This window comes from Fundulus heteroclitus, chromosome 22, assembly GCF_011125445.2.
Source record: "Fundulus heteroclitus isolate FHET01 chromosome 22, MU-UCD_Fhet_4.1, whole genome shotgun sequence".
NCBI lineage: Eukaryota > Metazoa > Chordata > Actinopteri > Cyprinodontiformes > Fundulidae > Fundulus > Fundulus heteroclitus.
This window is the reverse complement of record NC_046382.1, coordinates 33,526,313-33,542,557: the sequence shown is the minus strand read 5'-3', so window position 1 is coordinate 33,542,557 and position 16,245 is coordinate 33,526,313. Positions and strand designations below refer to the sequence as shown.

The following is a 16,245-nucleotide window of genomic DNA, read 5'->3' as shown; positions in this document are numbered from 1 at the left end:
CCAAAATACCTCCACATGACTTAAGTGTAACAATGTCATTTTTCTGTCTTTTCTTTGTTCGGGGCACTCATTTTTTCTCTTTTTTCAACGATGTCCTTCCTGTTACCTGAAGTAAGAGGCTGCAGCTGCACAAACATTATCAATAGCATACCTGGCTGCTACTTTGCTATCGGTGTCAACTTAAATTGTCACATAATTGGTCGAGCACTGAGCAACTCTTATTAACATTGGCTATTTATCTTATCTGTATAGTAAATGTCTAGATTGACTCTTTCTCAAATCTTTATCAAAGAAATATTCTCTCGATGCACTGCCATCGTTTTATCGCCCAGTTCTACTCTCACAGACACTGGACAATGTGGTGTATTTTGCATGTTGCTGAAAAGTGACTCTTGAGAGTTGACAACAATAATGGAGGTAGAAGCAGCGGCTCATTTGCAAATGACAAGGGTAAATTTGACAGCTTGAGGGTGGTGTTGAAGTTGATAGCAGAGCTGATTAGGAAAAGAGAAAAAAGGAAATTATTTTTCTAACTTGACGCATACTAACAAAAAAACAAAAAAACAGTTGCTTCTTGGATTTACCTCGTCATAAATTTAGCTTTGCTCAGCAATCTGCGCAGCTCTGTCCATTAAATATTAATTTTTTTTCCTCTCTCGCTTCTTTTCAGCTTCATGTACGGGGAGCTCACCGACAAGGACACGACGGAAAAAGTCCGACTAACGTTTGAGAATTATGAGATGAACTCATTTGAAATCCTGATGTACAAGAAGAACAGTAAGTAGCAGTGGCAGATGCGAAGAAAAGGAGAAACGAGAGTCTCCTCTCCTTTGTAATGCAAATGCTTTCAGAGCCTGTGTAGTGTGGAGCCGGAGTTCAAAGGCAGCCCGGAACATTTCAGTGTCTGTAGAAATGTGCTAATTGGTTTAGGAGCCGGACTGGAACAGAAAAAAACCTTCCAAATGAAAATGTGGTTCTGTTTGTTTCAGCGTGCAGGTGTAGTATAACAGAATATTACAGCTTCTGTTATCAAATGTAGAGCCAGGACACGAAATCTGACCAAGGCCTACCCTGTTTGTTTTTCATACTTATCCAAGTCTAGAAATATTAAATATTCAATACTTTTCACACTTTCACAGACTACACAGAAACCATGAGTGTGTTTCTTTTTTTTATTTTTTATTTATTTTTTATTTTTCTTTTTTTTTACTAAACCTAAGTAGGTCTAATCAGGTTGTTAAGTAAATTAATAAATAAGCCATTGCAAATGTTTTTTCTTCAAAGGAGCGTGGTCAGATCTGTGTAAATCCCTTTACACAAGTTGAACTATTAAGTAACACAAACTGATTTTGGACTTTGCGTGACTTTTTTCAGGTCAACAGCAAAAAAATAATCATTATATACAACATTATTATGATCCAACCTTGAAGAATATATTTTGGCCCATTTAAAAAGTAATTAAAAATAGTTCAAAGCAAACCAGTTAAACTGGGACGCAATACTAATAGATATGTTTAGGCAACTCTCTTGAATATTAATAACTCAATGCGGAACAAATACTGTATGTGTCAATATCCAGAGTTTTTCATTATCTGGAGATAAAAATGTGAATTTCCTAATATCAGCTGGTCCAACCAGAGTTGTTCCCAGTGATGGCCTCTGATTCTGCTACTTTTTAACTATTGCCGTAGCTTTTTAAAAATCTTTCAACAAGTGTCAACAATTGAGTTTATTGTTTTAGATTAGCTTGATGACATAGCACATTTGTGGTTTCTGAGATATATTTCCAAGTTTAACTAAATAATGAAAAAATTATGATGTGTATCTAGCAGTGAAATTAAAATTTGTCATGACTCATCATCAAATCAGGTCATCTTTGGTGCAAATGTTATTAAAATAATTTAACAGTGAAAATATCCAAGTAAAATCCAGTGTGGATATTATTCTGTGGTTGCTCTCTAAAGGATTGTGCATCTTTTATGTTGCAGATCAAAAGTATAATTAACAAGATATTAAACTGAATTATGGATAATCCTAAATCTAGTGATTAAAACCAAGATATTAGACACGCAATTGTTTTGTAGTAGCATACTAACTGTGATTTGTAAACGTACCTTTACATTACAAGTGTATTATTGTTTCCTGCTTCTTTACTTACTTTTTTTAGCTGTTGTGTTTATGATATTTCAAGTTTATACATTATATTCAAGGCCTAACCATTCAGAAAAATCTGTTGTACACACAAGCTCAATCTGCATATGTATATATTTAAAGATGTGTGGAAAACTTGACAAAATAGCAAAAAAAAAGTAATTTAAAAAGTAATGAATGAATTTTAATTGAAAAATTTGTAGAAATCTTGAACAAAAAATTAAACAATCTCATTGCAGCGTGCACAACATCATAATTACTTTAAAAAAGATAAAATGTTTGTATTTTTTCCCATACAAGTTATGTTATTTTCTGCATCCATGAAGGGCCAACTCCTCTTAAAGTAAGCAGATGATAAAGTGAAATATGTCTTCTGTGTTTCCAGGGACGCCGGTTTGGTTTTTTGTGAAGATTGCTCCAATTCGAAATGAACAAGAGAAAGTGGTTCTGTTCCTTTGTACGTTCAGCGACATCACGGCTTTTAAACAGCCCATTGAAGATGATTCTTCCAAAGGTTAGACCCGACAATCTACATTTCTTAACGCCATGATATAGAGAATCAACATCCGAATGATTTAAACCAAAGAAATATGTTCACATTCAGTTAAAGTCTTTTCCCAGGGGGATTTTACATGAATTACAGGTGTTTTTATGAAGTACAGGTACCATCCACCCTGGGCATTGCATTTGTGCTTCGTTACCCTTTCAGACAAATACACAATCCATCAAAACATTTTTGGTTACAGAGGATTAATTTACTGACTTTGATGGAAATGTGTTAAGAATAGGCTAAAATGAGCTTCAGTTATTTTAAGAAGAACGTCAAAAGTAAGCGACAGAGAGAAAACAAGATGTTTAGTTGAACTAAGCTAAAAATGAGAATATTGTTTGAATGAAGAATTTGAATACAAATTAGCCAGTTGCGTTGACAGCACTCCTCGGTTTGGATGCTGTCACTGAATGAACAAGATTTCAAGTTGTCTATTTTCAGTATCAGTGAGATGTTAAGAAATAAATTAACAGAATCACAGACATAATCTATTTAAAAGAATACTTTCTCCAACACATTGAGACATGTTTGTGGCTCATTCAGGCTGTGAGAGAGAACAAGGTTTTCTCCAGATAACATGAAGTAGCTTCATTTTATCTCTTTAACCTCTCAACCTCTTTTCTGTCATGGAACCTGTTGGATGCGGGACTTTTGTCAGCCTTTTTTAAAAGCTCAGAATTATGAAAAGGATCTACGTTTTTTAGTAAATAAACATAAACACTACTGTCCTAAAGAAGCTACATTTGCTAGTTGCACTAATCACTAATGTGACACATGCAAGTGAGTTTAAAATGTCAGCTCTATAATCAGTTTTAGTTTTACAGTGACTGCTCTCCTAAGCCTGGTTTATGCTTAATACAGGAACGAAGTCCTCGTGCAGCCAAGTTTCCTCTCCGCGCTCCTAGGATAATTCCTAACTATGCGGACAATCCCATACGGAAAAACATGGCGGAGGAGAAGAGCTCCTTCTGGTGGAGGTTCCTAAATATAGACATCTTTATGATTCGGCCCATAAAGATCACCATGATCAACAAATTGTTAACAATTCCTAGGCTTTAAAATGTTGAAAAAAAAAAAACAGTGTTTCCTACTTCTACGTGTAGTGGGGTGTAGTACACTTGGTGTGGGAGTGCAACACTGCCCTCTAGAGTCTAGTAGAATAGTGCTACTCTGGAGGAAAAGTCGCACAAAGCTAACCATGCCTGCAAGATGAATTCTTGTGGTATTTGTGCGTTCACAAACACACGAGAATCCATCTTGTACCGCTCTGGCTTCAACCGTTTGTCACCGAACCAAAAAACGGTTCGGTCCAGTCATATTGCAGTATTGAGGTTTAAGGCGGGACATAGCGGTGCAATGAAAGCAAGAGGTGACGAGCCCACAGCTGAACCAACACAAACATGGCGGCGCAGAAGGACGCACGCGTAGCTTCTGCTATGACATCTGTTTTGTAAGAATCCATGATTTGTTCTTTGATAGTAGAACGGCAAGAAGTGCCTTGACTAGCTTACCTTCCTGTGTTTTCTCATGACGTCTGCTGCCTATGTTTTAACTTGATACCGTGATTGGCTAAAACCAGAGAGTTCTGCTGAAATTCCCTCCTTTCCCCAAACGGATTCAAACAGAGCAGTTTCAGATTTTTTAAGTTATTTATTTTTTCAATATGGTAATGTACAGGACTAGAGTGCTACACATTATCAATCTGGCTGGCCAGGTTAACACGAAGCATAAATGCTGCAGACGTGTCAGCTAATCTAATTTCTGTGCGGAACGTACGCGCGTCAAGGATAAACCAACCTTTACACAGAGGTAGGACGTGTCGTCTGCTTCTGATACAAATACTCAATGACTGCTTATGATAGGAAGGCTGACAAAACACCTTTTGAACACTGTTCTTACAAAACAATCAGAATTGTGATAATTGGTACTTAAGACTCTAGGCTTTACAGAAATGGGAGATCTGCATTTAGTCTCTGATTTCCTGTCTGTGTATTTAAAATTTTACCTTCAAACATGAAGCAAAAAATGAGAATGAATACAGAATATACAATTAAATAATCAGTGAAAAATCCACCCAAACTGTACCCTAAAACCGGATGTTTGGAGTGTACAGAGCATTCGTAGTTTGAATATTGTGTATTTTGATCAGTAAACTGTTTCACAGATATGAGGCAGACACAAGAGAAGCCAAATCAGCTTTAATTTTTAACATTAATCTCGAAAGAACAAAACTGTAAAATCTAGCATAGAGCTCCCGAAAGACTGATGATGTTATTGAAATATGCTAATCAATCTGGTTAGAAGTGAAAGTAAAGGTTAGCAAAACATTTTCTGCTTAGTCTGGGCAATGGACAGAGATCTGATAACTGGATGGGAAAGGTAAAAAAGATGCTGCTAATGCTTCTTTGTAGCATTTATTGGTGAGTGAGGTCTCTGCGGTAGAAAACAGGCCGTTTCAAGCAGTAACTCCCGAGATTGAACGGCATATTAAGGCCCCTGGAACACAGTGCCTGGAAACATATCCAGAATCTGTTTGTATGAACTCCAGGTTGGGGGAAGTTTGCCCGACTGACTCGAGCGCTAACAAGCAGCAGGGGAGTCTTACAGCAGCTACAACCCACAGTTCACAAAGGAGAAAATGTCCATAAGCACTCCCGTCTAGCTGAGGTAAGTTCAGCTTAGCCTCCAGATGCAGTATGTTTTGACCCAAGAGGGGGAAAAGCATGTGTCTACCTTTCTCCATTACTTTTGCTGCTGTGCACTACTCGGCAGGTGCTGCAGCTTGGCTCTGATATCCTACCTCAGTACAAACAGGAGACCCCCAAAACCCCTCCTCACATCATCCTGCACTACTGCCTCTTCAAGACCACATGGGACTGGGTCATCCTCATCCTCACCTTTTACACCGCCATCATGGTGCCCTACAACGTCTCCTTCAAGACGAAGCAGAACAACGTGACCTGGCTGGTGGTGGACAGCATCGTGGACGTCATCTTCTTGGTGGATATCGTCTTGAACTTCCACACAACGTTCGTGGGGCCCGCCGGCGAGGTCATCTCGGACCCCAAGCTGATCCGCATGAACTACCTGAAGACCTGGTTTGTTATCGACCTGCTCTCCTGCCTGCCCTACGACGTCATCAACGCCTTCGAGAACGTGGATGAGGTGAGTCTGTTGCTGTGTGGAAAGGGCATCAGTCAAATATAAGTTCATTAGTCGGTTCGTTTGGTGACTCTAGATGATAATGTTGCTGTTTTCAAAACCCAATTTTAAAAGTCTGTTTTAAACATTTAAATTTGATTGACAGATTATTACCTTTTAATTCTCTATTAAGTTCCATTTAATAACCTATTTAAATCAGAAGCATTTTGTTTATTTTCTCTTGTATGGTTGAAAATAAGTCAGGACGAAGGACATGCTCATCTCTGAATTATCTAAATGTTTTTCCATGATGATGAGGGTCTGCTGAAGAGCCATCACAGGATCTTGAGATAATTGGCACATTTTAATTGGCAAAGTGGCGAAGCTTTGTCAAACTAGGGCACACTCTAGAGCCCTGCGACACTGATAGCCAAAAACCATTAACGCCTTCTGACAGCTGACAAGGACTGAATCATTGGAAAACGTGGTTTAAAGAAGGTTTCTTTTTTTATTGTAGTAGTGCTGAGCTCTACAATTTTAGGTGAAAATGCTATTTTTATGACTTATTCCAGGTATGATGAATGGAGGATTTCTGAATATCAGGTCCTTTTTTGATTACCCTATTTGCCTCTGGGAGAAGAAGGTGCTGTAAAGTATAAAGCACCCTCCAGAAGTATTGGCTACCCTTAGAATAAAGCCTTGAAATAAATTAATCTTTTATTGCAGTAGCATAATCTGATGCTAAAAATAGAGAAACACAACCACTTTATGTATTTTCCCTATTCAATCATCTTTCTTAAAGTACACCATTCTTCTAATTAAGGTCTAGAATGACCCGTTTTACTCGGACTTGCAGAGAGGAATGCTTGATAACCAGCATGTGAAACATTTGCTGCCTTCACCCATAAAAAGCATGAGTGTGCTAATTTTATTTGTTCGAGTTGCTTTCCAACATCATTTGTCTTCTTGTATTTGTATTTTAATGATTTTGTAAAACATCTGTTGGTCAGTTGTGCGGTTTCTATATAAAGTTGACATTAAAAAAAGGCCACATCTCTGACCTCACCTCTGGCTTATTGATCTCACTGATTAAACTCCACACTGCTGTTATTTTGAGCTTCACTTTTGTCCCCTTTTCTAAGGACTCTTATGGGCTAGACACACAGGGAGTGACCAACAATAGTGGCTAATGTCTTTTATCGCCACCGTGGTGAAGACCCAACACACGGGACGCGACAGCAACGGCAGCGTTTCAAATCGCGCAGTTTATTGGTCACGAAATTGGAGAGCCTTTGATAATTTCAAAGCAGTCCGTGACCGACAATGATTAAAAGGCAGAAGATATTTCTGGGACTGATTGAGATCTTGCATTTATGTCAACTCCACAAAAGTAAAATACAACCAGGTTCATCCTGTATTACAGACAAGCAAACAGCACGGAGAATATCATAATTTTAAGAGCACACCTCATCCAAATAAATGGCTGTAGTACCAAGCGACGTTGACACAAGTTTATCGTCGTTCAACTTTCTTGTGTCGCATCGTAATCGTAATCTACGTGTACGAGCTTGAAATTTCACTCGCTCGAATATCGCCGGTTCCCTTTGCTGGAGGAGGGCAAGCGATTGTCGCCTCATCTGACAAGTTCCATAAGAAATGAATGGAGAGGCAGCGACGTCGCTCCACGCGTGTCAAGCCCATTACACAGGATTAGCATCAGCTAACAGTTAGCTCTGCTGGTTTCCTATTACTCTAGTAATAGTAATATCATCTTTATTGTCATTGAAACATGCATTACAACGAAATTTGTTCTCTGCTTTTAACCCATCACCCTTGGGAAGCAGTGGGCTGCCATGTGCGGCACCCAGGGTTAAGGGTCTTGCTCAGGGACCCAGAGTGCAGGCACTGGGGATCAAACCAGGTACTTGCATCCTTCTCTGAGTGCAAACGCACTGCTCTAACAACTAGGCCAACACTCCCCATACAACAAGACGCAGCTCAGTAGGCAATTTGGGCTTAAGTGCCTTGCCCAGGGGCACATTGACATGTGGCAAGGGGAAGCTGGAATTGAACCCACAACCTTTTGATTACCAGACAATTACTCAACCCATCAAGCCACATCATCTGTGATGTAGGGCTGCATTTATCTTCAGTTCAACATTATTTGCTTCTATCTATTTGTAGACTAAAAGATCAACACATGTCTGATTTTTTTGATTGGCTGAAGAATAGCAGAAGCAAATGGGCCTCTGTGTCACGTTATATTCATACCCCCCAGAAAACATGAAGACAATGATTGCTAATAGGAAGTTCCTGGACACTGACGAATATAAAAGCTCTTCTGTCATGTATTTTACAGGGATTACTAAGCGTACGCATAATCAGACACCAGTAGTTTTATACTCTTCCTACTGCAATAAAAGATACATTTTTAAAGCTTTTTCTACACACAATTCCCAGGGATGTTGTTGGTTATATGTGAGTGAATCACATAAAATAAATCCTTTAAAACTCCTTGAACTATTGATCAAGATCAGTCTGACAGACTTATTGGAGACAAGAAAACAGCGGTGGTTTAACAGCTGTGCACGGTGGTCCAGAAGGTATCTGTTTTTGATTCAATTTGCATTGATTAAACTCAGCTTTGTTAGTTTTCATTGTGGATTGTTGTGTGTTTGTGTCCCTCAAAGTGCTTCAACATGCCATGGCTCATGATTTATGTGTGTTATTGTGTCAGTGTGAAGTGCTGTGATGGCGTTTACAGGTTCAGTGTATCAGAATAAGTTGAGCACTAGATTTCAGCTCTCGGGGACTATTAGGTGGCTCACACAGTCTCAGGCAACGCAAAAATCGGTACTAAATCTTTAAAATGGGGCTTCCAGTGTGGGCAGACTGCATTGATCCGTTTCTGCAAGTCCAGCATTTTGGTCCTTTCGGGATCATTCAGAACTGCAGCATCCAAAATGCTGACAAGTCTAAGTGTGGCAGAAACATTGAGCGGCTTGCAAAAACGGACAAGAGAAAAAAACTTTTTTGGTTATAAGAAATACTGTTCGGGGGTTACTGTAACTTTTTTGTTTTACTAGGGGAAGGAAAAAAATTCAGTGAGTTTTCAAATAAAGTTGTCAATTTATCCAGCTAACCCCCATGGATACATAAATCTTTTGACATGTGATTTGGTATCTTTGATCACAAACATCCCTGATTCTCAGGGTTGTTTCTCCCTAAAAAGTATTTTTTTCTTTTTTTAGTGTAAAAAAAGCAACGTTGAAATAACAGAATGTAAAATAAATCAATGAATAAAGATTTCAGATTTGGATAAAAAAGTTCACTAATGAACACATCATGAATTGGGGATTTTTATATAGGAAGAGATTCAAACATTTACTGACTATAAATACATTTCTGAAGCAAATTAAATTTGTACTAAATGCACTAATTCACCAGGTTTTAAATAATTAGACTTGATATTGTAAAATGCATTTTCAAGGGAATTCTTTTAATACGTTTTAAACACAATTTTCACGTTCTTATTTTATTGACTTAACAATTCTCAATTTCTAAAATAAATGTTTGTAACATTTTTAAGATGTAAAAAGGTAAGATGATAGGTAGTTATTGTCCTTTACAGTTTAGCGAAGAGATGTGCTCAGCAAAACATTTCTAAGATTTTCTTCCGCTTCCTGTCTCCAACAACTCAGTGAATCCAGTCCGTTTTATGTTAGATGAAGTCAGTAATATGCCTGCGCTGAAACATGGCGCTGTCGCTGCAGACCTTAATGACTGACATGAATAACTTTGACGGTTGTTTCTCCCTGGCAGGTCTCCATTAAAGGAAGGGGTGGATGATTATTAAAGTTATTCATGCCAGTTCTGAAGTTATAGGCTGTTCAGCGCATGCCTTGATCACTCTGTGCACTTAGATCAGCCTGTTTTTCTGTTTCGTCTTTGATTGTTCAGGTTTTCATGTGTTTATTTGTTGCTTATCAGTAATTAAGTATTCTTTCTCATGTTGCTGGCTTTTGTTTCTTCTTTTTCACCCCAACCCCCCTTCATTCTGTTTGCATGGCCTCACCCCCTTCCTCTTCTACCTGTGTTCATGCATGGGACGTGATGGGAAGAATTGGAACCACCGAGCTGTCACCCAAGTAGGCTTCAGTTTGATTAGAATATGATATTGCACCATTTTGAGCTTTTACTTTCCTAATGAACACTTAACAGTTTGGATAAACTTCTTTATTAGGCTTTAGAAATGGTTTTGTATTACCGATGTCAAACCTTGCAATTAATGTTACTCATTCTAGCACTAAAATTGCAGCTTTTACTTCTGACCACAGTTTCGTAAAGTTGAGTTGAAAGTCTTTGGAGTTCCTCTGGCAGCATTTTTTCTTGTGGGGCTGAACCTAACTGCAACCTTTAATGTATTTTATTGGGATTTTATTTGATAAAACAGAAAAAAAAGTGCAAAGCTGTGAAGTGGAGGAAAAATGATGCATTTTTTTGCATTAACAATAGAAATCTGAAAAGTATGGCATGCATTTGGATTCTGCCCCTTTGGTTTATTGTTTGCAGAACCTCCTCTCATTGCATTTACAGCCACAGATCTTCTAGGAATGTCTCTAACGGGCATTGCACAGTTCATTCTGAACCGCTCCATTGCTGTGTGTTTAGGTTTGTTTTCGGCTGGAAGGTGAACGTCTGCTTCAGTGTCAGGTGATTTGCAGCCTCTAACAGGTTTTCTTTCTGGATTAGCCTGTATTCAGCTCTTTCCATCTCCCCATCAGCTCTGATCAGCTTCCATATTCATGCTGAATAAACCATCTCCGCTGCTTGTCGATTTCAGGATGATGAGCAGCGTTAGTTTTCTGTGACACGCAGCACATTTTGTTCTCATCTGTCATAAGCAATATCTTCCATATGTTTGCTGTTGCCTACATGAGTTAAATGGGACATCTTTTTGTGCCACTTTTGCATTAAGTCAGATTTGGGAAGTTCAGTACAAGTAGTTGTCCTGTCAACAGATTCCAACGGTACCCTGCTGCAGTCGCAGGGTGCCGCCATTTTTACAATCATTGCCGGCAGTACACACCAGCACTTTGAAGTTGTTTTGATTACTCAAATGTGCTATACAAAAAAACTTGCCTTGCCTGCCTTACCAGAACTTTAATGTAATCACAAGTCGCTCTCGACATGTTGTTTTTGATATACCCCATTACCTGACTGTAATTCATGTTGTTAATTTTTATTAAAATCAAAAAAAGAGAAATAGGAAGAAATTGCTCCCAAAAGGTGCAGGAAATCAGTTCCAACAGGAAGTTAATGAAGTTGTATTAAATCCAGTGACCTTATGTTTAGGTTTCTCATCCACCAGCGTTAGGGTTAGTCCTCAGGGGACAAGATAAATCGCAGATCATAAATTAGGTTTAAGTACTAAATCCACTCACTAGTTTTCCTTTCCTTTTCTCTCTGTCTCTGTATATTATATTGTCCAAAACTTCTGCTGTGAACTGACAGCATTGATTGTAAAAATGTCGGAGAACTACGACTGCAGTAGGGTGTCTCCCTACCCGGACTCTCCCACCTGAGCTGTAGATCTCTGCTGCTCCTCCAGAGTTGCCATCGGCCTCTTGGCTGCTTTTGTGGTTAATGCTGCAGGTCCAAGCATGTCAGTTTAGATAGACCGCCACGTGTTGGTTGGTTTGCCCATGTGCTATCCTCTATTTTTTCAGGTGATGAATGAATTGAACAGAGCTCTGCGAGATGTTCAAAGCTTTGGATTATTTCCTTCATAACCATACCCTGCTTTAAATTCTCTATGCTTTAATCCCTGACCTGACAGGTGGGTTGCTTGGTCTTCTTATGTGGTCTACCCAGAACAGCATAATTTTCTGTGATTATATAACCAACCGTTTGGGAGTACCAAAGTAAAGGGGGTTGAATACAAATGCACGCTGCACCAAAAAAAGATTTAAAAACTATGTAGAATTTCTCTTTAACTATATAATAGTATTAAGTAACTATATTACTATAGTACATGACTTTGTGTTAGCCTGTTGCATAAAATACCTGTACCATAAGTTGAATCTGGTGATTGTAATTTGACAAAATAGGGAAAGGTTGATAGCATATGAATACTTCTATGAGGCACTGTATCTAATTGTGAATTTATTTGGGTTGATTTAGGGCAGCCACCAGATAAAATGTTTGAATGGTAATGATTACATTTAGGAGTTACTTTCATTGAATAAGATCTGACAAAGCACCTTTGATGCCATGAGGAGCAGTAAATTAAGGATCTAAACGCAGGACACCAGAGGTCAAAGGTCAAATGAACAAAAAAAAGACTAATAAAACTTTCTCATACCAAATGTGCTGCAGAAGGAAGGGAGGTTGTAAGTTACCAAAGGCCAAATACCAGAGAATACGTCACAAATAAAACAAGTCATAAGTTCAAAGCAGGTTGAATCTCAGCAGGGGCTGATGAGACACAGATGGAAACAATAAATATAATCAGAGGGGCAGAAAAGTGAGAGAGCAAATCCAGATATAAAATCCACAGGCAGACCGCTGAAATAAAACAGAACCCATAAGATAAACAAGGCATGAAGGGGCCTAATGAATTGAAAAAGACACTTTAAACGTGGCCTCTAATGTCTGCACATCATGACACAAGTGAACCGAACAGTACCAGAAAAACGCTTTGTTGGTATAAATACCACTAGAGAAAAAAAGCTGCTAATACAAAATACATGCCACTTAGCTGTTGATCTATCAAATTGCAAACTATTTACTGATGAATCATGGTGTATGGTTCAGTTTGTAGTCTAATGACACTTTTAACGATCAAGATGGAACAGAATAGAATATAATCTTTTATTGTCCCTCTCTGGGGAAATTCAGGTGTATCAGCAGCAAAGTGTCAGGCAAATGGAAGATACCCAGATACAGATACAAATAAGTAATAATGATAAAACGTAATGTACAAATGTACAGGTCTTTGAAATGTACAAAGAACGAAAGCATGCATTTATGAAAAACAGCTGACGCAGATTCTTGTGAATAAGCCAATGTAAGATCTGTACAAACTGCATTTGTATTTGTTTTGTGCAAAACAGGCTATTTACAAGAATATGGAAAATGAAATAAAAATCAGAGATATTTAAAAAATTATGTAAAAATAAACAGAATAAATGATTAGCTTTAGCCTGTATTTCGAAGCAAGGCTTAACATGTCTCCTAGCTGAACTTTGGTTGAGTTTTTATTGTAACCCAATTTTTTTTAAACTTTGAATTATACGTCAGTTGTTTCCTAGGAGAGGTTAAACATCTGTGGAATCTCTGGCTTTAACCATTAGGCTGAATGTTAAATTTGACATGTGGTTTTGACTTATCTTTAAAGATAAACCTGTTTAAAGATAAGTTGAGATAAATTGCCGGTTAAAAACAGCCCATTTTAGGTTTATATTGCTAATCCCATCAAAGGTTGAACACAGCATGGTTTGGTTGTGGGTAGGCATGGCAAGTTTTATGCTGGTATACAGAGGACCTAAAACAGTTTAGAAAACACAAACGTTTTCCATCATACTACTCATGCAGTCTAAAGCCCTTTTCTTAAGAGGCCAGCAGGCAATGCGGGTGAAGTGTCTTGCCCAAGGACACAACGACAGAGACAGTCAGTGTGGGGATCGAACCAGCAACCTGCCAATTGCAAGACAAACTCCCAAACCTTTGTGCCATGTCACCCTAAAGTCATTTCCACAACCCATTTACATCAGCATTATCAAACCGCAACATGTGACCGTCTTACCATGTCTTTTTCATCCTGTAAGTGTTCAATAGTCTCAGGTTGCTGTATAATTAAAACTGGCCACCTGCAAAGTAAGATGTGGCTCCTTCTATTGCCTTCGTTAACCTATCAAACTGGGTCAGTCTTTGGATAAACCTGCCAAACTTCTGTAGCAACAGCATAAACCTTGCAACTGAAATAAATAAATGCCACCAGCAGTTTTGTGTGCTGCAGTTCATCTTCCCAGTCAAGCTGAAATAGACGAAGGGCCTAGAAAAGGTGACAAAGTTTGAGAGCAACTACAGATGATGCCGCAGAGGAGCAACTAATTAGGTTATTCTGAACAGGATATATAAATTATGACAAACCCTTGGTACTCAAGATCTTGCTTTCTTGCAGCTGTAATGCTCTCTCTGGTTTCTCTGTGTTGCAGAATCATGTCTTTTTGCGCCACAAATTTATAAGTTATTCATTTAGTCCTCGCATTTAAGACAAAAGGGATATGTGATGTAAAACACTGACAAAAAAAAAGCCAGACACATACATTTCATTCTCAATAAATGGGATTTATCAGCTATGAGCTAGTAAGCATGTTAAATAAAACATACATGATGAGTGAGAAGTGGATCAAATCAATCATTTGGAACTATCAGTAAAATATATAGCTATGCATTGTATAAAAACCACACATTGCCATTTTTCTCTCACTGTCTGACATTAAATCAGACAGCTTCCCCTGTTTTTTTTTTTTTTGGGGGGGGATTATCATTTAGAAATTCTACATTAACATCAGTAAGATTACTGTCACTTTAAATAATCTGGGAAAGCCACAGCAGGTCGATATACAAGATTTAAGTTAAATGGAGGCACAACTGTGAGTGTATTTACGCCAGCACCTTAAAAATCATGAGAATATCAACATAAATCAGCTACCTATAAGAAAGAGAATTGTGTGTTAAATTTGGAGGAAAAGGGGGAATCTTGCAGGCCTGAGATCATGATCCCAGCTGTGAAGTATAGGAGTGGCAGCTTCATGCTGTGCGGCTTTTTTTATGCTGTAGGAAGGACTGCTGCACTAAACAAAGCAGACGGCATCATCAGGACAGTACATTGTGTAAAAAATATTGAAGAAACACCTGAAAGCATCAGGCAGGAAATTAAAGCTCTGGAACAAATGGGTTGCCCAAAAGCAGAGTGACAGAGATTTACCACCAAATTAGTCACAAAGTGACTGAAGCAAATAGAAGTCAATGTTTAGGAGCGGCTGTTACAAGTGTCTGAGCTAAGGGCTGGAAAGTGATTTCACAGAAGCTGAAGTTTAGGTGTCTGATGGGCATTTCTGACAGATCAAGTGGCGGCCGACGCAGCAGTTGTACTCGCATTGCAGACCACAGCACTTTGGCAGAATCGATACCCAGATAGTGCACAGACACACACATAAAGAGTAGCAACCGTGCTGCAGAGCAGACTGATGGGATTGCAGTTGTCGCTTAGAATCAGCGAGCGGGCGTTTCAGTCGGCAGCTAAGCTGAGTAGACGTTTAGCCTTCGGTTATAGCTGCTCAGGGTTGTAAAGTTTCATCGCGCTGGAAAGGAATGCATTTACACTGAAATCATAGCTTTTTTTCCATTTTTAATGTGATTGCTGCTATAACAAAAAATAAGCATTTTATGATGGATAATTTTTTAGCCAGGCTTGCTCTTATACAGCGTTATTTCACTGAGAAGTCTTCACAGTTTTGTCAATGTTTTATGTTCCCATTTGCTGTTTTGCTCACTACATACCTCACATGTAAAAAAACAAAAAAAAAAAACAGTCACTGAAGCACCATGTTTTTAAAGCTGATTAACTTTATTCTTCTTATTGTGTGTAAGTTCTATCGTTCTGGTCTGTTTGTTCAAAAGCAAAACAAATTAAGAAAGTACAGGTGACATTTTCCCTGATAAACGATGGTAATTTCTACAAAATATTTAGGAAAAAATATATTTTTTGACCACATCCAGGTCACGAACAATACATAAAAATGTGCGACAGAGAAGGTTAAAAGAACCAAAAGAAAACCCCCCTGATATTTTGAAATACTGTATTTTAGGGAATAAAAAAACTATTGAATATTGGGAATTTTTTTGATCGAAGTAAAAAACTGTAAATAAATTAATTTAAATGCATAGTTATTTCTAAATGTATTTTCCAGGCAAAAAACAACAACAGCATAGCATGAGCACAATAAAATAATAAAGAGAAAATCTTGAACAGCTTTAAAGCTTTAAAGAATAAAACTAGACCCAGGATGTCTGAAAGCTCCTCTCTAACATTTCGCTCTTCTTCCAGGGGATCAGCAGTCTGTTCAGCTCTCTCAAGGTGGTCCGGCTGCTCCGTTTGGGTCGGGTCGCCCGCAAACTGGACCACTACATCGAGTACGGGGCAGCCGTCCTGGTGCTGCTGGTCTGTGTTTTTGGGCTGGCGGCGCACTGGCTGGCCTGCATCTGGTACGTCCGTATGTTTGTCCCAGATCAGCAAAACATTACATAACACATTTTTCATCCCGCAGTATTGCAGAGCATTGATCGCAGAGACCTTTCATACAATGGAGGTCAGTCGTGAAGCTGATCTGTGC

At 38.5% G+C, this 16,245-nt stretch overlaps 1 protein-coding gene across 4 annotated transcripts in view; it reads left to right on the top strand.

Annotated features, from left to right (window-relative positions):
* The window catches only part of kcnh1a (potassium voltage-gated channel, subfamily H (eag-related), member 1a), a 90,499-nt gene that overhangs the window by 25,636 nt on the left and 48,618 nt on the right, over positions 1-16,245 (top strand). For 2 of the 4 annotated variants that reach the window (XM_012878392.3, XM_036126441.1), the window contains 5 exons: positions 671-777; positions 2,537-2,665; positions 5,250-5,368; positions 5,474-5,866; positions 15,960-16,117. In XM_012878392.3, the coding sequence (XP_012733846.2) occupies positions 671-777; positions 2,537-2,665; positions 5,250-5,368; positions 5,474-5,866; positions 15,960-16,117 (906 nt within the window). Of the gene's footprint in view, positions 1-670; positions 778-2,536; positions 2,666-5,249; positions 5,369-5,473; positions 5,867-9,963; positions 9,991-10,513; positions 10,556-15,959; positions 16,118-16,245 lie in introns of all 4 variants that reach the window. The other 2 variants (XM_036126439.1, XM_036126440.1) reach the window with 2 other exon arrangements.